Source organism: Manacus candei, unplaced genomic scaffold, assembly GCF_025592945.1.
Source record: "Manacus candei isolate 608988 ecotype Guabito, Panama unplaced genomic scaffold, ASM2559294v1 h1tg000017l, whole genome shotgun sequence".
Taxonomy (NCBI): Eukaryota; Metazoa; Chordata; class Aves; order Passeriformes; family Pipridae; genus Manacus; species Manacus candei.
Genome location: NW_026138065.1, coordinates 12,051,929 through 12,075,823, shown reverse-complemented (window position 1 = coordinate 12,075,823; position 23,895 = coordinate 12,051,929). Strand labels below are relative to the sequence as shown.

Genomic DNA, 23,895 nt, shown 5'->3' with positions numbered 1-23,895 from the left:
CAAGCATATGAAAAATGCAAACCTAACAGATTTTTCATCATTCATTTAGGACTGAAAACTTTATGAACAGAAGGGCTGAATCACAGAATACGCTGAGTTGGAAGGGACCCACAAGGATGATTGAGTCCAACTCCTGGCCCTGCTCAGGATCATCCCCAAGAGTCACACCATGCGCCCAAGAGTATCATTCAAATGCTTCTTGAACTCTGTAAGGCTTGGTGGCATAATTTATCATTTATCGTACAATAGGATACAGCAAAAAAACCAAAATTTGAACGAGAAACATGCAAGATACACCAGTTGAAAAGGTTTCCAGAAAGCAAGCTGAAAGCTTGACTAAAGATCAAATTAGCAGTTAATTAACAGCAAAATCTATTTCGGCAGGAACACTGATTTTTGCCAGCTAATGCTTACAGTAGGTGTTATTACTGCCAGACATGGCAGTAATAACAGACAAGCTCTAAATAGCTCCCAAGATTTACAAAAATCAAGAGAAAAGAAATTGTTATTCAGTAACTCTGAGCCACATAAAAGTCCCAATTTTGTAAGCTTCAAAAACTGTGTATGACTTAAGCATGACAAAATAATGGTCTGCTCCAGAAAGCAGGATGTTTAAGATGCACAAAAATATGAAATAACTCTACAGTAAGAGTTCAGGTATGTTATATAGCAGATATTACTATCTATTTTTATTTCCCACACCCTTATTAGATCTTTTCAATTCAGGAAAATAAAAGGTTACAAAATTTCATAACCTAGCATAGAGCTAAACATACACATTGAAAATACATATGTATTTCCAGCAATACTGATTTTCTGCTTGTTAGATGGAGATTAAAAATCTGTAATTTTTTTTACTCATCAAGAAAACAGTATGTAAAAAAAATGCTTTATTTAAATCTAAAAATAAAACTGAACTAACAGTTCAGTAATGGTAAAGCCCTTAAAACTCAGAAAATTCTTGATTTATATCATTGAATTATTTTCTCAATTTCAATGATGCTGATCTAGCATTTTGCAGAATGTGAACATAAATATTGTACAGTTGGATTAAGAAATGACACCCACTTCTAGAAGTTTCAATTACACATTGAGACAGAAGGGCTATTAATTTGATTCACAAATCCATGAATACTCCAATCATAACTTTATCTTCTTCCAGTTTTCCAAGTGCATCTGTCCATCAAACCTTCCTGCTGCACTTACCTTCAGCTTCACATACTATTGAACAAGCTGAAATCCACTTCCTGCACCCCTCTTTCCAATGCACTAAACCTTCTAAGATCACAATCAAATGGATTAAAGGCAGACTATGTGTTTTTGGCATCTTTTAAGTAGAAAGTATAGTTTCACCATTTTCTGTATTTAAATATTTGTTCTTGCTCCATAATAGTTTGTTCTGTGACTGTTCCCAGAGGTTCCAATTAAAACTGAGTTCTTGAGGTACCAGGTGTTGTTTCCACGAATGTAGAATTCCTGCCTGAAAGACCCTACTTTATAAAAGCGACATTTCAAAAGGTACTCAAACACTGCCCCTACCTGAAGGTGATATTAAAACTTCCATAAACCCAATGTGAGCAAAGTTACGTTCATAAGAGCACTTTTGAAAAATTTCACTCATCACTGTCCTGTATTTTAGTCATTCCAATTTCACAGTTTACCATACTGAAAGAAGAGACGCTGCAGTCTTAGTGAAAGATGTGTTGTCATTAAGGGAGATACTCTGGCTGTAATGTGCATTTTTTCACTCATCAGCCTATATTCTGATTAAAAAACCCCAAAACACCACTTTATTGTATTTGTATTCTCAATGAATGAAAAGTCTGAAGCAACTATGTCGTAACCATCTAAAGAGCATATTTAATTTGAAGCACTTTAATAGGCAGTATTACATTTGTACTGTATCTGGAGACTTCGAGGCATTGATAGCACACAGTCAGCACTGAATTGGAGACAATGTTACAGCACTTTGCAGAAGTACAATTCACTTGAAATTATTTCAGAGAAGCTCTTGAATATTACAAAAGTCTGTTGCTTTTACAGGGCTAAAGTAAAACAAATCAGGTATTCCTTCTCAGAAGAGGTGGCAAAGAGGGCTGAATAGGACAGCTAACTTCAAGCTCCTCTACAGTATTTATCAACCTTCACGTGCAAGCCAAGAGCTAGTCTGGGGCAAATGAACAGCAAATTTGTGATTGTACAGAAGAGCTTACTGAACCTTCTAGATCTAGGCCAAAACATTGGGCAATTCTGGGCAAATGGTTGCATATATCTGTGCAGTATGCAGCTCATTCTTGCCATAGAAAACTGAACAACTTAATCTCTATAATAAATTGTGAACAGTATTCCCACATTTAATGTAAGAAAATGTACAGAAAATAGCCAAAACAAGGAATGCCAGCCTCCCTGCTACATAATCTGGTTGCTTTTGCTGTTTCTTTCATCTTTAGACAAATGGGAGTGAAAATTCAGTGAATTTATTTTGGTAATAAATTTAGAAATCAGAAGCATTTGGTCAAACAATAAGGCAAACTGACAGGCAATTGCCCTTTGATCAAATTCTGTGCTGATTAATACAATGGATATCAAACTATGACCATTTTTTCCCAAGGGATGGGTGTTGTGGTTTAGGAACATTCTCCACTGAAACTCCAAACCACGCCGCTCACTCCCCCTCCCCCTTCCTCTCCCTCTGTGGTAGGCTGGAGCAGAGAACTGGAGGCACAAAAGCTAAAGATCACAGATTGAGATAAGAACATTTACTGGAGACTTCGATGAGGTAAGAAAACACACAGTAACAGCTACAATATCAATAATAAATGTACAAGATAGGCAAACAATTCACATAGGATTGCTTGGAACCGGCCACTCCCTCTGCCACGTTTTCTCAAATGGAAGGAACCCTTTCTCCCTGGAAATGAGTCCATTTCCCCCACCCCTGGCAATGACATGAGGTGGAATGGAATAACCTCCAGGTCCCAGCCATGCTGCTCCTGGCTACGGTAAAAATTAATCCTGACCTGGCTGGAACCAGGACAATGGGGAAGTCAGGAAGGGCAGAAGCAAAGAACAGCTCACAACCACATATTTACAAACTTGTACATAGTTCAGAAAGTCTGAAAAACCTGTTAAGGTAGGAAGGCTCCACGAATAAATCATATTGCACTGTAAACACAACAATGTTTTCATCCGTTGTTGCCCTTCTCCTCTGGTATGTATAAAAAAGTAATGCTTACACAAATGTAAGGTCCTTCCTGCTGTGTTTGTCTCAAATTAATTTTTTAAATAACAGGAAGACTAGATTCTATCCCTTCTCCCTGAAAAAAACCAACAAAAAATGTAAAAAGTTACTAACCTTTTTCGTTGTGTGGATTTCTTTTTTCTGAAATAAAAGAGAAAGGAAACAATGGTCAAGAGAAATCATATTTCGCAATCTTCCCTCACATACAAACCTGCTTCAATACATTTGAATAAATAATTTGCCATATTAAAAAAGAGGAACTTTTTTCACATCCTTTCTTTGGAGTGCCTGAAACAGTGAAAAACATCTTCAACACCTTACTTGCCTAAAATCTTGCTATCTGTGGTGTTAGAAACAAGAGTATACATCTTTCTATTTCTGTATGTGGCTGGAAACCCAGTATAAAAAATACGCCAAAAATATTTTCAGTAACATCAGGAAAAAGAAAAAAACAGAAAAATTCTTTTATGTTGGAATGATGACATTGAGAGGTTTCAAGTTATGACTCCAACAGAACTGGTTATTTCAATACTACTTGTTGAAGGAACCATAGTTAAGGTCTAAAAAAAGACAGAGTAAATTTGCCTTTTCCTACAATACCTTGTTTTATTCCAACTACTAGTAGCTTTTTAAGCTACTCAAACTCTTCCAAGAACTTATTTCATTAAAATAAACAGGCTCTAAGGAATGTCTTGAAAATTTAAAAACCTAAGTTCTCCCGCCCCCCCCCCCACCCCCACAGTCCCCAAGCACACAAATGTTTGTGTATCATCTTGCAATTTTACAACAGAAAAAATTTAACTTTATCAGAAGTAATGGAGTTTCAGAAGAATTGCAGAATAGAAGACAAGAACTTTTCTTCTTGTTAAACAGAAACAGAATTCCAAGCAAACAAAAAAAACCCAAACCAGTAAAACCAAAATAAAAGATGTTTTGCCTAATGCCTGGTCTGCTGTCTGAGAAGTGTTGGGTACTCTGCTAAACTCAGAATGTGAGGGATGGGCCATTTTGATGTCTCGGATTCAGAACACCCCCATTTCTGAGGTACACAAACATAAGCTTTTTACAGTGCTAATATGAACATATCAGTCTCACTGAATCAAATCAAAGACCTCGTAACCTGTTTGTGACTGTGGTTAATAGGGAAAGAGCACAAGAAAGGACTTACACTTTTTTCAATATACCATTCCAGTGACCCATGGCTTTGGAAAACAGTCAGAGAAATATATGCATCATTTTGCTGTACAACCTTAGACAATCTTTATTTCCCATATGTTTGTTTAATGAAGTGATGCTGAACCTAAGATCTATAATCTATGAGTCAAAATTCATTTTTTTTGTTAAAAAAATGCTGAAAAAGCTTTAAAGTTTAATAAAAATGCTGATCCTTTTAAAATTGTATCGGTTCCCCCAAGACAAATTACAAATCATGAACTATGACAGGACTTTAATTAAAATTAAAAATTAGTTTACAATATTAAATAATACCAAAAAAAAAAATTGAGAAAGGCAAAGCTAAAAGATGGTAATGGGAAACGGTCAATAACAATTCCTAAGATTTTACACAAAAGCAATGACCTCACAATAAAAAATAATATGCAGTAATTAGAATTAGCCTACCGATGAGCTACTGATGATTTAACATTCAAGGGCTGTAAGTAAAAAGAAACAAGGTATTCTATACCAACTTTTCCTTTTCATTTTTTATCCATTCTATATAACAGTGGTTATTATAAAATAATTCTATGAAATTCCAAATTACAATTCAGACATTCTGAAAGCCACATCATCCATACAGGAGCTGTGCTGGCAGTGGAGCTCCGGAGTTCAAGGATGTACCAAAATTCCATAAACTTCAAGAACAAGGTTTGATGGGTACATTTACACAAGAGGTTCTTGATTACCAAAGAAATGAAGCAACGAAGTGAGGAAAACCTGATTACATATACACACTGAAAGAAGAGAAACCCATGCACAAATCCTAAAGGAGATGCCAACAATGTGGTTTCAATAATCTAACAAAAACACAAAACCTTTTACTGCACTTACCAGCAAAGCATTTGGAACAGAGATTCATAGTCTTGCTGGACCTGGGCAAAAAATAAAAAAAAATAGAGCTAAAAAATTCATTATATTTCTAATCAATACAGGGAAGGTTTTTGGGGAATGGAAAGGGCACAGAGAGGGTAAGAACTTATATGGCTAAGAATCAAAGATAAGTGGTTGAAAACAGCTGAACTAGAAACAGTCAGGGAAGAGACTTCCTGTGGTAATCTCTTCCCAATTTAAAGAGTTTCCAAAACATGATTTCCACACATTTACCCTCATATTTGAAAATAAGCTTCCTTTACCATTCAACGTATATGTTACACACTCGTTATTCAAATCTTTCTACTGCAGTATGATGATAGACAGGAAGCACCAATACATTCCACTTAAATATCAGACTTCCCTTGGCAACAGCTCTGCAGTCCTGACAAATCCTGACTACAATACAGCAATGGAGAGATTAAAGTATTGTACTTATAAGGACACAGACATATGTGCTCTTGAAGTCTAGCTGGAATGGCTTAAGTAGTTATTACCTCAAGCTGTTCATTACTACCCTCAGCTGCATCCAGCAGTACTTTAAAATAACCTGTCTGGCTCTGCACTGACATGGACTAGGACAGTTCATATGATCCATTAGAGTGGCTCAGCTTTGAGGGCAGCAACCTTCAGCTGAGAGAAAAACAGCTGGAGAACAACACCATATCTTGAGCCTCCCAGATGTCTCCAAAGTTATCTATGCAATTATGCTGCAAGTGTTCAAACCTCAGAAACTCAGTATGCTCACAGAAAAAAAAAAAAAATATATATGGCTATAGACCTCCCTAGGGCTACCATGAAAATACCCAGAGCAAAACTCTATGGGAGAACGAGTTCCTCCTAGTTTACAAAAGCTCTCTTCTAATATCACATCTCCTTCACAAAGTGACCTGGAGAATATTCTCGAAAGTGTTGAAATGTCTTTAAGTAAGAACAATCCAGTTTCTGTGCACACCAGCCAATATTTGATTTGTTCAGCATTCCTGAACTAGCTCTGCCATTACATGTAAGTATTAAAGTTGTCCTGAGCAGATCTGAAAGTACCTACTGACAGGCAAGACGAGACCTTTTTGCCTCCTCAGGGCAGCTCTAGCTGGAATATATAATTTAGGCAAATTAATTGAACCTTTAACTTTAGAAATACGCACACACAAAAACAACTGAGACAATCAAAACAGTTGTTTTCTATTTCCAGCCAAACACGGATGGAATTTTGAGAAGAGATCAGCACCTTAACAACACAAATTATAAAAAACTGCTTGCTATCTTGAGAGAAAAAAATTGACCATTTTTTCAAAGCAATTATATCACAAATGAACATACATATCAGGATTATAGAAATTTTTTCTCCCCACAGAGTTTGTAGAGGGTTATTTTGAATGACTTTCCAGTAAAAAAGTAAATCCAGACTTGGTCAATCATATCTTAGCATTAGTCACATCGAAACATTACAGATGCTTTTCAATTCATGCACATTTGAAAGCTGGTTTACATAAGGCTCAAGAATTCTAAAAGAACACACATCACTTGAGATATAAGCATTTGCCAGCTATAGCAAGAGCCACAGACACATGAAAGCTAGTTTTAAATGCAAACAGTATGTGCACAGAAGAAAAGTTAATTCCCAGGAAAAGAAAAGCAGATCAGCATTTGTAGCCATACAAATATATCATCAGATTGGTAGATACCCAAAGATTCAATATCTGCAAAGATTATCTACCTTCAACAGAACTGCAATTAAAAACAGCACAGTGAGTCAACACCTACAGCATTAGTGTGCTGCAGTTCAGTACTCACTGCTTATGGGTTAGACCTTCTGTAGGAGCTCAGTATGCCAGGCAGGAGCTTCTCTGCAAAGCCATTAAACCCCAGGGGCAGTAAAGAAAAAGAAAGGCAGAGTTCAGCTGGTTCATATTGATGACATTAGAATGGGCAATGACAATAGTGGTATAACCAACCATCTCAGTTGTTAAATATCAATCCAAAGCCTCATATAATATTTACTTAAAAGCACACCAACAATGGAAAACGCAGATGCAAACACAACATACAGCTATGTGAAAAAAAGAAAAAAAAAATGCCATTTACTCCTAACACACAAACCCCACCAGATTTTCTGAAAGGACAGCGCTATTGGACAAGTGACCTTGTGAGCTAAATAACTTCAGGTCACTGTTATAGTGTCAAGGATCACTTTCTCCCCAAACCTTTTATATGCCTTTTCAGGGCATCGAAGTCAGTCTGAGGCTGCTACCTACCATGAGAATCTAAACTTATGAGTGTTTTTTCTCTTAGTTTCTTTTACACAGCCACTTATGTGAGTGCAGATACATCATCATTATACTATAACTAAAAAGAGAGTATTTTTATTAGAGATAGAGTTACAGCACTGATCACAATAGCTTCTTTTTGAAAATGCAATATTTAATTAGAGCAAAAGCTTTATAAAGAAAACACATTACGCAGTTTACATACATCAAACTTACTAGGTATTATCTGAGATTCATATCACTGTCTGTCAAGTAAAACATTGTTCAATAGCTCTTTGTTACACTACAAATCCCTCATCTCATTGGCAGGATTTCCTCTTTACAGCAGGTAAGGGTTCACTCACCAGACTTAAAATTGAGCAAGCCCACATATTGCTGTTCTCTCATGAGGCACATCTTGTTAACCACATTGCTGGTTTATATTAATTATTTCTCAGCGACTCCAGAATTCACCGAAGCTCATAGTGCCAAGGAGGAACACAAACATATAAAATTTCTTTGTTCCTGATAACCTTCTCAAATGTATCATACATATGTAATATCTGTTATTTCTAGAGAAAATTTTATTTGAAACACTCAAAGTTCTGAAATATCAGTCTTGGTCATGACACAGCCTTCTATTCCCACTTCATAGGAGAAAGATGGTCACAGGTAACTTAGGGAAGGGAACACAATTCCTGCTTCTAGGAACACAGAGTAAAATCATCACTGTACTGGTGAATAAGGCACAGCAAAGCTAGAATTCAAAGTCAGTCCTGGCAGTGAGAACTGCGTGTTTTAGATGGCAAGTCTTTAGGCTGAGACCCAACATTTCTACACCCTTCTGTCACAGTTAGATTGGGATATTTGACATGCTTCTGAATCAGATATCAAACCATCCTGGTTTTTAACTGGACTTACAGTAATTCCCAGATTTTCCCCATAAAACTCAGGTTCATGTTGAACAGCACCTAATCCAGAATTACTCACATATATATATACAATAACCCTAGCAAGCTGGTTTTATACTGATAATTTATAATCTCTGCTTGTACATAATTTAAGCTGGTATTCAGAAAGATATTCATATTTATAGATAAATCAAGTCAAATAGAATGGTATTATCTCTGAGGTAGAATATAAAGTTAAACCCTCTTTGAAGGTACTTCTTTCTGTCAAAAAGAAACCATTTAACTAAAGGGTGGCACAAAATTATTATGTAGATTGGAAACCACAAGGTGAAGCAAGCTCAGAAGGTCAAGTGGCACACTAAGTTAGAGGCAGAGGATACTTCAAGGCAGTTGGAACACCCAAGAGGTTCCAGAATGATTGCACGCAACCATTCCACAGGGCTCAGTCCGAAAAAAGTGCGGGTATTAAAACTGCCCCCACTGCCAAAGAAAGAAAACACTCCCTTAACAACATGACCATGAAAGTAGTAGCAATAACATGGGGACTTTGGAAGTGAAAGAAATTTACAGAAATGGGAAATCCTGGAAGTTATAACATATTTATACTTTTAGCAGGAAATAAATCGCATGTAAGGGTAAAAAAAAATAAAATGCACATTTGAGGCTACTCAAATCATCATCCCTCACTTGCACTGTCGTGCCTACAAATCGCCACAGCAAAGGAAACTACGAGAGCATTCAGACAGATGCACACAGACCACCAAAAGGCCCCAACCTCGGTGAGATGGACATCTGCATCTCCAGTTAAAGGCCCATAATGCAAAGTGTGAGCCAGCAAGAGTCATTAAATATCAAAAGTCGCATACTTCAAACCCTATATGTGTTCATATCCTACAGCACAACTGATATGTAACTAATCAAGAAAACTGAAGAGATTGCTTCCCCAATTCTATTTTCATATGGTACTTCCAGAACATTCTTATAAAGGTGCGGAGTGGTCTTATCTACTCCACTAAGAGCACTCGACGTTATTTATTCAATTTTATGCTCCATATTACTATCTTTTCCTTTTATTCCTTGCCATTTGACAGTACCATTGCAAGGTACCATCCAAATCAATGCACATTCCACCCTGTCTTCACTGAAAGTTTGGTTTTCCTTCCCAGTAAATTTCCTCTCCCAGTAAATGACTATCAATACAAAACCACATCCAGAGAATGCAGCTGAATTCTAGTCATAAATCTCAAAGGCTGTGAGATGTACAGTAGTTGAACAGAACAGACAGGATTGAAAAAGACAATCTCAATCTGAAGAACAAGTTACATGTGGAAATTTTGTGCAGTCAAAGGGAGTTAAAAAGAAGCATACTGAAATTTGACTGATCTTAAGATAGTCTCCAAAAACGACCTTCTGCCAAGAAACTTAGATAGGCACACCTAATAAATAATGAAGGTTTTGTAACAAAATCCTCCGTTTTCCAGCAGCGGGTCAGGTGCTTCATAGCTTCATCATCCCATCTCAAAGATGAAAAAAAAGGCAAACCAGAAACACTAAAAACTAATACTAGCTTTACTCTACACAAGTGCCAAAGGGCAATACAAAATGCTCAGTTTCACCTTTATTAGCATGCTGCCTACACTTTTTAAAGTAATGGCGAACTACTGTTATTAGTGTAGGTGCTCACCAATGACAACAATCATGCAGCTGCATCAGAGTAAAAGTAAGTAAAGATTCTATGCCTCAATGCTTGAAAAACAACACTAGAATAATCATAATTCTTGAAAATAATTTTTGTTCATCTGTCTTCTGATGACGGAAGAATAAGGGTTTTGGAGAAAAAATGCTTTCATATAACATACATACATTAGACATTTCATTTTAAAGACATTTAAGCCTCAGATGCTAATTAGGTGTGACTGCAAAATCCCAGATTCTGCATTTTTTACTGGAAACAAGGTTTTCCAGCTTATCTAGTAATGATTCATTATGATTCAGAAGTTCCTAAGAGTTGGTAGCAGGAAAACATATCTACTCCAGTGGCACTGTAATTGCATTGGTGATTAAATGCATGATGTTATAAAATGCTTCCTGGTCCCCTTCCCATACAGCAATTATAGTGGGATCACAGTGTCACTACAGAACAAACATATCTTAGCCCCTGAATGATACCTGTCCAACACTGTCAGGGGCCGTATGTTCAAAAAAGATTAACGTAATATGAATAATGTCATTAATCAGTTAAAACTACAAAGATACTCCCTATGCATTCAGCACATACTGTGTCACGTATTTTGCAACTTAACTATACATATGATAAATCAATGCACTTATACTACTGTAGTTAATGATCTGTCACCATTTCCATTATAAAGCAATTTTCAAAGGCTTATAACTCTGCCAAGAGTTCACTCCGAGCTGAATCCTGGCACACAGCAAAAGCAAAACCATAGAGCACATATGTTTACTTTTATCCAACCAGGCTAGAAGAATTAGTTATCATTAAAAGAAATCGATCCAATCCTGTATTTCCCTTACACGTTTCATCTTTTGCTTAGAGTGTGTAACGCTTCACCTTGTGCAGCAGGGAGGTTAACAAGGCTGTGTTAATAAGACCCTCAATTGTCCTTTGAAAGTACATGAGCTTTTGAAGAAAGCCATTTTACTTTTCTAAATCAGAAGTCACCTCATTGATTTCATATATGCTGCATATTTGATATTTATAGGTCCTCCATAATTTATGATCTTGTTAAGGGAATACAGGCAAGGTTTTTTGGGCAGTTTAAACAATTATTCATATTTTCAAACTGAGGCAGCTCAATTATTCTTCATGAATGATGTATGCCAAATTCCTTTAAAATAAAAGAGCAGAAGTGGAGCATGTCAAATGTAGGTGGACCTATAGAGAACTTGGCAACCAGAAGCAGTAACAGGCGTTCAGAAACAGATATTTAAGTGAACTAAAATCTTAAATTAAATATCCCACAAATGCATTCAATATCCTCTACTTCAGTATTCAATATCCTCTAATTCACCTGTTCTATACCCATACACTCAGTGTTAAGAATTCTAGTTCAATTAGAAAAGTGTTATCAGTAAGATTTTTTTTATTATTACAACTACTTCTGGGGTTTGTCCTTGAAAAATATGAGTATTCTGGTTTTGGGTTCCTCATTTTCACCACTAGCAATTTATATGTTGCATATTATTTCAAGATTTTTGGTAAGCTGCTGAAAATGATGCTTCAGTTAGTGAGCCACACATTCATACCTCAATTTGAAATGAAATGGAGGGCAAACTTTATGAACAGTACAGTGTGCTAGTGCAATGCCCTTCTGGCAGTTTTCCACACTCAAAAGATATGCTGATGCACCCCAATGGAGCAGCTGTATCCTGATTTATAATATTTTCAATTTCACTGAAGCATCCTTTTAAAACTCTATGACTGAAACACTTTTTATGTTTTAAATATACAAAGACACTGAAGTGCTCTGTTGACAATTAGTCCAGAGAAGAGCACAAACACACAAGAGAGGAGAATACAGAAAATACACAGTAAAGTAGCTCCTTAGTCTTACAAAACATATGGGTTCTGACACAAAAACACTGATAGAGTTTCAATTTAAAGCCTTCTCCAATAATTCTTAAACTGCAAAGAATCCAGCGCATCTAAACTATCTAAGTCAGGTTGTAAGAAGTAAAATCTCATTCAACTGGGTTTCCAGCTGAGCTTACAACATTGCTGCCCTCCAGCCAAGGCTAAATGGTTCATATTGCCATGAATACACATCTCTATACTTCCTTTGGAAAAAAAATAATCTCAGCAGCAAAATCATACACCAAATATTCCCCTGCCAACTCTTCAAAATCTTTTTCATGAAGACTTGTAGCCTACTATTTAAAGGACAGCAAAAAGGTTGAAATACTAAGTATTAAGAGAGTCCATGAGGCCTTTAGTGAAGTAGGAATAAAATTTAAAAGTTGTGATCTACCCCACTTCCACAAATTCCTCAAGGATATTATATTTTCTGCGTACTGCAGGTAATAACTAACATTGCCCTATGACAACACAAGCATCATCTTGAGATTTACAATATGAGATTATATCAACTTCATCTTTTTCTTCAGATCAGACACTCCAATGAACGCTCTCCTGATAAGCAGCACTCAAAAATCTGTTCCATTTGTGTTATTCCATTTACTACAGGATCAGTAATAAATACTAAATAGTAAAACATTCTCAGAAAAAAAGTAGCCAGAAGAAACCTCAAGAAAGTATTCATTTTGTCCCCTGACTTAAAGGTATGGTTAATTATATATCAAACCTTGACAGGAAACCCTTCTGAAACATTTCTGACCTGAACAGCTAGATTTAGAATTGAAAGTGGGGAAATGTTAAATTCTTGCCCAATTTAAGTGCAGCAAAAGTGTAGGGAAGCATTATTTTTTTTTAAATCAACGTTATTTTTCTGTGGCAAAAATGTACTTTAAAAAGCCTGGCAACATAATGGCTTAGAACGGTTAGAACTTTTGAATGAAGGGGGAAAAAAAAAGCTTTCAAAGCATTTCCAAGACCGCAGTGTGCATGTCAAATAACATTTAAAAGGACAAGTTATGTAAACTGATTTAAAAATGCTGTTGCATAGCATTAACAAAACACACTAACAAAGTCTGGTTTAAGTACTATGCCATATGTATTCTCTCAAAAGCTAGTAGAGCATCAAAATTATAAAATAAAGTCCTTTGTTACAGAGCTCTACTTGTCATATCTAACAAGTCAAACATTACTGGAGCAGAAAAAACTGAAGTTCTTCAAAACAAACACCTGATAAAAGAATAACTCTCTGTTATGGGAAAGCTGCCTCTATGTATGTTTGCACATTTAACTTTCTCAGTAAATAACAAAACCATCAAAACAAAAGGATACAATTAAACAGAAGTATTTTGAGTCATAATATGTAAATGTTATTGATAATGATACAGATGCTTTTCCTTTCTTCTTTCAAATAGACGAATATAATCTTTGCCTTCTCTTCCAGAGCTATATGGTCACTACTACAATTACTGCATTGATCAAGAAGTCAACATCATGAGGTATCTTCCATAGGCACTGAAACAGAATGAGCACAATACACAAAACCCAACCCAGACTGAAAGCACCAGTGCTGAATTCGGTCTATCAGGCAAGTGTTTGTTCCTAATGGAACACTGGCATTTTTATGCTAGATTATTCCAAGTTTATCTTACTTTTTCCATCTTTCAACTCTCTATACCTCTTTAAAACATCACATTAAAATGTATTTCTCAAAATTCTAAAAGGAAACAACAGCAATTCATTCCCAAATATTCAAATTGGGTAGTTAATATAGCTATACTGATAAAAGAAAGGATCAGGGGAAAAGAACAGACTGATAGATACCTTTAAGGTATCTTTCCCCATATAACCTTCTTTTCCATAGTAATAAACAAACAAACCAAAAACAAAAAGAACCCCAACCCCAAAACAGGAACATTCTTCTCCAGAGTTCTTTCCTTATTACTCCCCCCATCCCAAATCTTCTCATTATCAGACATCATGAAAAACAAGGCAAAATACTGAACTGGATATAAGAGGAACATATTAGCAAAGATTGAATAAGCCAGTCCACCAGTTTTGAGCAATTACTAAAAAATAAATGACACTGAGGTGGTTAAAAAAAAAGGCAAAATGAAACACAGATCATTATAGGCAACCACCCTGATTTTGCTTTAAATACCTTCATTACAACTCTTGGAAGAATTTTGTCCTCAGTCTAAACTTGACCTCCTTATTAAATCTACAATCTAACTACTCTAATACATGAAAATGTTAAAAAAAGTACCCTCACATATATAACCTGCTTGCATAGGTGGAAGACGTAAATTGAGGGAAGGCAAACTCATTCTACCAGCTGAAGTATAAGGGACTGGAAAACAAGCAAACACGTGCCAGATTGCATGATCTCCTATGTCAGTAAATAATTGAGAGCTATGCAAACTAAAGAATGTATTAGATCATGACTAACATCAGGATACACACTTTCCAAATTTTAGGTGTTATCTGCTAAACAGAGCATAGACCATCAAAGTTATAAAGTATGAACATTAGAAACTACACAGCTGAAGATGTGACATTTTAATGTGCACTCATCTCAGGCTTAAAGGACTCACTATTTGAAAATAATTTTAACTCACACTCATCATTGTAAATGCTGCTGCTATTAACCCTGACAAAGAACAAAACACTGTACACCATTCCTTATGCTGTCAATCAGCACTGCTTCCAGTCTAACACAAACATACTGAAATCACCTACCCATGGGTGAACTTCCAGCTACCACCCACCAAACCTGGAGACTCCCAGGATTTTTTAAATTTGAACTAGTGGCATGAACATCAAACTCTATTGCTTATTTACATGATTACCAGCTAAAAAGGCAGTTAGATCTACCAAAACATACCCTAATCAGAACTCAAATCTCTATTTTCTTAAAGGTATTAGTGAATTAAGAGAAAAAGAAACAATGCAGGTGCTATGACACATATGCAACTACAGCCAACTTTGAAAATATCTTTTAAATATAATTCTTAAGCATTCTTAAAATTGCTTATTTTCCCAAGAGAAGTTTACAGTATGAGCTAGGTATGGGTTAAATTGAAAGAGTTTCTAAGAAAGGTCAGATGTGTCCCATACTATTCACTAATACAGAAGGTTATTTAATAGCAAATATTCCACCTGTCTTTTCTTGAGGACATCCTGTGAAGAACTGGAAAATTGTTCCAATGCGTCTAATTGACCTATGAAGGGAAAGTGGATTGGACTCCAAATCTCAGCTTAGCTCTTGGCTTAAAAAGCTTTTAAAAAAGATCAGCCATGGCAATATAAAAATGGCAAAGGAAGCTAGGGAGAGACTGCTCATCTTTTTTAGGTGGTGCTCACTTCCCCTTGGCCTTCACACATAACCAAAGCCAGAAAATTAATTTTACTGTTTATTCAATAAAAAATGTTATGACACTGTATACTTTAAAATATACCATATGTCTAACATCCTAATAGGTTATGCCCATCACTCCCAAAATGATGTGGCATCACAGAAAAGTACCCCACAAGCAGGAGTTAACTGCCTTGCTGCTGTTACAAAATGCACACTCTGTGGATCTCTGCTAGTTTGCACAGAACATTTATAATTCTCTAGGTACTCTAACATCTGTGAAACATTTTACAACTCAAACTATCAGCACACAAGGGTTTCGGCTGTTGTAAACACTGAATCAGCTGAACTACCAGAAGCACTAAAGAGAATTTACTGTATAAAGGAAATGTATTACAGAAGCAGGTTACCACACTTCAGTACCAATGGGCAAGTCACAGTAGGACAGTAGGACTTACACCTGGTAAGTTCAGAAGGTCGTCCCTCAGCTCTACAAAATCCAAGTTAAATAACAACCTGCTTACACTAATATTGCAAGACTGCAGTGAACGCCATCTGCACTGGGCACTACTACATGATGATCCAGACTGCAGTGTCTGCAAATAAATCTACAGGAAACAAATACCACTCACTACAATTAGCATACAGTAACCAAATACACTTGTTGATGTGGTGGTCTTTCGCATTATTCATAGAAGGGGAAATGCTCAATACTGTATTAAAAGAAACAGGACAAATCTTGTAACTTACCTTATTACAGGATTCAGTATCATATATGCAAAATAACCCAGAAAATTTTTCCAGTATTAAAAAAAAAAATAAATCTGAGTAATCTACACAAAAATGTATCTGTTTGCCTCCTTTTTACACACATTACAAAGGTTCTAGGCTATTTTTCCTTGCTTCTTTTTTCAGTATAATAAAACTAGCAAATCAGAAGGTGCGAAAATGAACACATTGGGAAGTATTATCATCAAATGAATATTTACTATATTTAAACAGAATAAGAGAGTCATTCACAAAATGCTTGACCAGTGCCAAAGTGAACATCATCATAGATTTCAATTCACTTCCTGCTCCCTCAGCAGGAGCTCCCCCTTCTGCTCTTGAGATCTTAACAAATTCAGCAGAAGTAAAGAAGTGGTTTGACAGTCCCAACAGTTCTACTAATAAATTTCAAAGTCTTTAAGTGTCTCTGTAAAGGTTAAAACACCAACTGAAAAAAAGGCAAGAAAGACACTTTCAACAGTATCTTTTTAAAAAGGTAAGTGGCTTAGGATTTCCAATGGGCTGGATTTTCAGACTTCAGAATGATATTCTCCTCCAAATTTCATTTGCGGGTCATCTGAGAATTGTAATTATTGGAATTTCTAAACATTGATAAGGCTTTTCATTTTCTATACATCACATAAGAAATAACCCAATTTTGTTTCCCTATATCTCAGTCTAAAAGAGATAACACAGCTTCTTTGCTAAAGTCAACTATACAGATTAAATGTTCCAAGTTAATAAGAAAGCACTGAGGTCCACAGCTTCAATATAAGTTTTATATATATACATATATATTTATGTATGTATGTATGTATACACTACATATGTATATTTATATGAATATACTATTAATGTTGTGAAACATGCTGTCTGGAAATGCTAAACTGACTAGAAATTGTAAGCTCAAGTAGTCAGTTCTTGGTTTTAATAACATAAGAGTACAAAGTAATATATATTGCTTAAAAGTAATTTTCTCTGGACAATTTTCTAAACCTACACAAGAGCCACATGGTTCTTTAGGCCCTTACATTTCAAATTAAATGCCTTAACATTATAAAACAATGTTCTTCCCTGTTGCAATATTCATTCTGGGGAAAAAGAAATTAAAAACAAAAATCACCAAAAAAATCACAAATCCTCCCATCATGCCAGCAATCTCACACTACCTTTGCTATTAAAACTTTCTTACTGGTTGTGAATCAGTGACCAACACTTTCCTAAAGCTTCAAGATGCAAATACAATTCTAGCTTGCATTTAACTAATTCATCTGTCATAGTTTCCCCATCAGTTACAGCAAAACAACCATCACTGTTAGTGGTTTCAGAGGAATAAAAGTTATATTCACTTTTGGTACTGTGCAAGAGAACCATAACTACACCACAGGTCTCATTTTTCCTTTGTAAAACCTACACTAAAACTCATCACACAATTTGGGCAGGGTTTGTTCCTGTAATACACTGTGAACATTTCATCTCAGACCACGAAGTCCAGAAGCCTCCTCAATAATAGTGACAAAATAGTCAAAAGGAGAAAAAAAAAAAGTTTTTGAACTACCTGCCTCCCTCCTCCCATCTGCCAATGGGACTGACTGTCATATCTGTCTTTCCTTGTTCTGCTTCTTGTTCCTTAAAGATGAGCATCTTATTTTGAATCATCACTTTTAGTTGGAACAGAATTATTATATGTATGGTTTAAAAAAAAAAATAAAAATCCTGTGAATTGGACTAACCAGTTGAATACTCTGGTCTTCACTCTTGAGTGAAGTTTCCTTGACATACAAAGCAATGTCCTTTATATATCAGGCCAAAAGGTTTTGAAAATTTTTATCTTATCATTATACAGCTGAAGGTCAGTGATTGCAGCTGTACTTCTGGCATTTACAGTACAGTAACAAAAAAAGCTGTATGATTTTACAGAAATGGCTCAAATAATTCAGCAGCTGGTTATGGGAAGGCAAAACACCTCCAAAAACATTAGCCTTCTCCATAAAAAACAATGTTTCTGAAAACTTTATATTCTATTGATACCATATTTAATTACAAAAGTAGAATTTGTGTGGATGGAATAAAGTGGTTTTTTCATTACTGACTCATCTTCCAAGTTATTGAGGCTTTTGAAAATGTACTGAATGAACCATCACACCCTGGAATGTTAAAGCTTACAGCTTGCCTGGGCTCAAGGACTATTTCTTATCCAGTGTAGGCATCCACATCTCACTGAAACTTATGGGGCTTTTTTGGGTACATATATTAAGGCAAACACTGGTGGCAAGAGCAAAAATATTCCAAACTCCTTTTAAGTTCACAGCATTAAATGTTAAAAATACATACTAATGACAGCTATTGTCCTTCCCTCTTTGCCCTGCCACCTCTTCTTTGAATTCAGCAGGGAAGTATGGGAATTTGAGAACCTCATGATACAGGATAGTTGAACTTAAGTATATTTTAAACACCTTTTTTTCCATTACCATCATCAAAATTGTTCACCCTAAACAAGTCAATGAGTTCAGTAATCCTGTCTTGTTCCCTACTTCAAACAATTTACTTCACTGCTCTAATCAGGAAAAATCTTGTTCCTACCAGGGCTCCTAGATTCCATGAGATACTTAAACATATTGTACAATGAGGCTGCAGAGAAACTCGTACGGGAATTAATATGCAACAGCAGAATGGACCTACTAAATTTAGGATTTCCAAATATTTCCCTCAAACTTGTAGACCCCAAGCATACTCTTGTAACCCACATGCAACTTTCCCAAAGAAAAATTACTGTATCTTTTTGAAGCACAACAAACACCAGAAATAATTTCCAACTCCAAACTGAAAATAGGGCAAATGAAGCAAAAATTTGGTATATTGCTACAGGGTCTGTCAAAAAACCACTCACATTAGAATGTGAACATAATGCTGATAAATGTTTTTCTTCCAAAACAGTTTGTCATCAGAAACGATAATAAATTACTGTGGAGTGATGCATCTTACTAATGGAGAAAATATATTTTTTTACATACACAGTATTATTTCTGCCAGTAATTAAACACATTAAAGAGTAGCCAGTAAGAAGTCAAAAAAATACTGCCCTATGAAATTATTTAATATTTATTCTGTATCTACAATGAAAATAACTACACTACTGTCCACAGCTGTCGAAAAACATTTCATATTGATATTTAAAACTATTAGTAAGTCACCATGTATTTTTGACTTCCTTTCAGATGTGCAAACTACAGACAGAACTATGGTTAGTTACCTTGTTTTATGGCATTCCTTCATTTCGATGTTCTGAAATTTTACCACAAGACTGAATGTGAACTATAAGATTGCAAATGCAACAGTTTTTGCTGTTACCTTGCAGCTGGGCAAAAGATTAATATGTAAAACTACATTATTTATTCCAACATGTGCAATATTAAACATATACATGCTTTCTAAAAGAAAAGGACTATACAACTACATTTTAAATGCACTTAGGTCAAGCCATATGCAAGCTTATCAAATGCTGACTCTGCTACTGGCCTAAATCACCCCACTAAGATTTTTACCACATTTTTGGCTCTGGATTTATTGCTAAAAGCCTACAATCACTGTTTGATCACATTATGTAAGTATGGATGGTAACCTAACATTTTCAAAGGTTCCTGAGTGCCAATGGGGTTTAACACACAAGTCATTTAAATGCTTTGAAATCATTTATTATATTTAGACTTTCAGTGAAGGACACTCAGTTACAAGAACTATGTTTGCTTTGTTACCCACGAAAGATTAAGAGTTCTTTTTGGTTTTAACCCAATCATGTTATTTTCAGGGCATCTCTAACTAGACAGGAGGCCTTCCCAGTAAATAAATCAAAACTCAACTTTCACGAAGAAAAAAAATACATTAGACCCTATGATTCTATGATCAGAATTCAGGTGGGCTTATAACAGTCTTAAGTTTTTCAATATTTGAAAGCATACAAAAACAACTTCAGCAACAGAAATCCGTAAGATGAGACTGTAATACTCTCTAGGCTGAAAATACTGATTGATTCCTGATTTCTATCAATTTAAAGTAATATTTTTCCATTTTCATGCTCCAAGGTGTAGTGAGAAATTTTAGCTATTTTTCTCACAAATCTCTTTCAGCCTTACACATTCCAGCGTCATCCTCACTCCTCCTAATGACACATGAGAGGCAAAATAAAGTTTGAGTCCTTTCTTACTGCTTGTGCCCCAAAATGGAGTTTGATAGTACCTACCCACTGCAACAAAAAGTTGTTCTGTGCTTCCTCTGGAATTGAGCTCAAATGACTACTCACAGCTCGTACAGTCGCAACAACCCTGCCCTCTGCTCTCACCCACTCACCATTCAAATGTTGCTCCTGTAAGTAGCAAGTGACACACCGAGTGCAGATCATTCGGCACTTTTTATTCATAAATCTCCCTTTATGTTTGCAGTAAGATTACATATAACTTGATTTGCAATCTCCTCTGCATTTTTCCCAACTTTATACTTTTGTAGCTGAACTCATTTGTACCTCTACTAGCCACAGTATTTTGTGGTCTATGTTGTATCATACTTTTCTTTTACCCAATTACTTTGGAAAGGAATTCCATTCTAGGATTTCAAACTATTCTACTGCAGAACTCACTGATTTATTAACAGCTGACAATTTTGCATAATGTCAACTTGACAAATTATTTTCAGTTTTGGGAGCTCTTTGTGCTCCTAAAGTACAAATAAATATTTTTTATGACTGCTGTTCCAAGTTTAGGTTTAGTCAAATTGAAGTATTAATGAAAAATGTATTTATCTTACATTTCAGTCTCTCTGTGGCAGCTCTGAAATGCAAGATGCACATGGCTAGCACTTGCAAATAGTAACAAATCATGTTACTATTTGCTCAAAGAAACAAGTGGAAGTTTTTCTTTTTAAAATAAAACAGCATTAGCTATTAATTTTGTCATCTTAGCAGTGCAGTAGTACAAGAAAGTGTTATACAATAATCTGCCAAAACATAAATAAAACCTGTTAATCTCATTTCCTCTCAGCATCTAACTAATGAGAAATACAACTAACTAAACACTATGCATGCTAAATCACAAGGGGGTTAGTGAAGTGTTTAGGTCAACCATCAAATGTGCTATCAACAGCAGTAGGTCTTGCTTGGAAACAACTTTAACATAACCAAATCTGTTGAGCTAATCAGTGACCCACAAATCTAAACTCCCAAAGTTAACTAGCTTGATCGACATCAGTCCACTTCTGCATTTTAAACATGCAAGTTCTGTTAATTCATACAATTCATTCAAGAGAAGCCCTTCTGAACCGCATAAAGCCCATCAGCAGTCTCTTTTAGGTAAATAAATTACCAGTATCTCTCAAACTTCTTAAACTTTACCCTCCAATATGCTAGTGATTCCCTCAACATCTAAAGTAAAATCGTAAAAAGTACTGGTGCTTACCATTCTATAATGTGTACCTTGTTCTGTCATAACTCAATCGCACATATGCAGTGAGATTTTTTTCTAGAGTTTTAAGCAGTACGTGGAGAAGTCTGCAGTGTCTAATGTAATGAGAGAGATCAAATTTTGTGCCTAGCCAGTTGACATTTTCCTTATAAATTTATAACTAAAGCCTTTATGCAACTACAGCAGAACTAAATTTAATGGTTGGAGGACAGAGAAAATGAGGTCACCCAAAACTGTTAAGATTTTTTTCCTTGACAAAAATAAAAATACCTAGGTTTTCTTTTCTACTTGTGAGGACTTAGAAGAAAAGGCAACAAGGAAACTAAAGGAATAATCAAATTGTCAACATCCTTTACCCTCCCCCATTCCTATCTCCTTCAAAAATTTGCCACAGTCTAAATTTATTCTCCAGAGAAGATGTTTGTGGACAGCCTTTCTCATATCATGTCTTGGAAACTCAGTCAGGAGCTCTTGTTCCACTGCTGTTCAGGTGAAAGACCCCTGAGTAAGAGTGCAACTACTACAGAGGGTAGTGTGGACCACCTGTACGGGTAGCTCACTCTTCTCCACTAAATTTGCACTAGTCATCTCTCCAGGGGAAAGGAGCTGCTGCATGTGCCCTTCAGTGGCTGACACGTCAGAGAACAGCACCTTCTGGAAAGGGAGTCAGTCAGATGTAAAGTTGGGATGAGACCCCTTACTTAATGCATTGTGCCTTTCTCCTATTTCACACAGCAGACTTCCCAAGGCAATTGCATTTCAATTATCAGCATAAAAAAATTCAGCATGCACATTTTGCTTTAAAAGTTCAAGGGTTTTAAACACGTAGTGAAAAAAACCAATCCATCCGACATCCTTCATCCCATGACAGGAGAAGGAAACCTTTACACAGACTGGTAGTTTGGCTTTTTCATGTTCAATGATCTAGATTAATGTAAATGCAAACTGTAATCTTCACAGCTGTCATTTACGCAAGGTAGCTTCTACTATTTTGTAAGTATTTAAAGTAGACAGCCTAGATTTATTTACATGAACAAAAACAAGGGTATCACAGCACTCACAGAAACCATTCTATTAATCTCACAATCTTCCTATTTTGAAATAACACGAAGAAAGTGTGGGAACAAGCCTCAACTTCTTATTTTCCTCTAATAATGGAGACTGAAGGGATAAATCACAACCAGTACACTTATTTCATTTAATTCAGACAGCAGGAAAGCAGGGCCAAGTTAAATATTTCATTCGCATGCATGCAAATGGCAAAGGCTCTTTTGTTAGATCAGCTTTTTATGCATTTCTGAAGATAATCTTAGGCAAAGGCATGGTAAGCAAGCAGAGTGATCATTAACAGTAAGTAATACAAATGAGCCCCGAAACTTTACCTCATCCTGAACTCTCATCCAAGCTATGTGTAACCTTCTCAGTACACAAGAACAACAGGCAAGTTTTAACCACCTAACCACCATGACAGGCTGAAGCTGCAAACTGCAACTCTATTGCTTCATTAACTGTGTCAAATTAATGCTGAATCCTAAACAGAAGCAGGAGTTAAAATGAGTTTTAAAAATGAAGCAAGCAGCAGTATCAGCCTGTAGTTCTTCAGCCATCTCTAGTCTCCAAGTAAAATAAAAAAGAAAAATTAATGTTTCCATGATTCTGCCTGACTTTAAGCTTATAATCATAAAACTCTGCAGCTTCTTCAGTTGCATCCTTTACTCAGGGAAGGCCTCTTCTGAAGGAGCTCACAGAATTTTTTGTCACTCTCCATTTTTACTACTGCACCACAGCAGTCTGGGAAATTAGGTGACAGGTAACAGAAAAAAAAAGTGTCTTCAACTATTAAACTAATGAATAGCAAATACGTAAATTATTAGTTTCATGTAATTTGTTTTCTTGCCCTCTTACTTCCCAATGCTTTTACTTAGTATCCTACCCCCTACAAACAGTAGACTGGTAGATGATAATTTTGGATTTTCAGCTCTCTAAGCATAATTTTTCTCCAGTCAATTTATGTAGATGATTTCACTCTGTTTTGGGAAGATAAAATGCTATCTATACCCTTTCAAAGAAAATGTTTACACTTGACTAATACAGCTAGAATCAAAGTGATTTTAAAACATCTGCAGCTTTCTCTAGATGGCACAAATTGAACTGTTCAGTCTTTTGTGGTAAGGGTAATACCACATTTAGGGTTTGCTACATATTGTGCTCCACGATTTTAGCAGAAATAGTGGTTTC

General features: G+C 35.8%; 1 protein-coding gene across 1 annotated transcript in view; it reads right to left on the bottom strand.

Annotated features, from left to right (window-relative positions):
- ZFAND3 (zinc finger AN1-type containing 3) overlaps positions 1 to 23,895 on the bottom strand; it is a 133,530-nt gene that overhangs the window by 96,924 nt on the left and 12,711 nt on the right. The window contains exons 2-3 of the mRNA XM_051783451.1: positions 5,291 to 5,331; positions 3,356 to 3,382 (exon numbers count right to left, since the gene is read on the bottom strand). Coding sequence (XP_051639411.1) covers positions 3,356 to 3,382; positions 5,291 to 5,331 — 68 coding nt within the window. The remainder of the gene's footprint in view (positions 1 to 3,355; positions 3,383 to 5,290; positions 5,332 to 23,895) is intronic.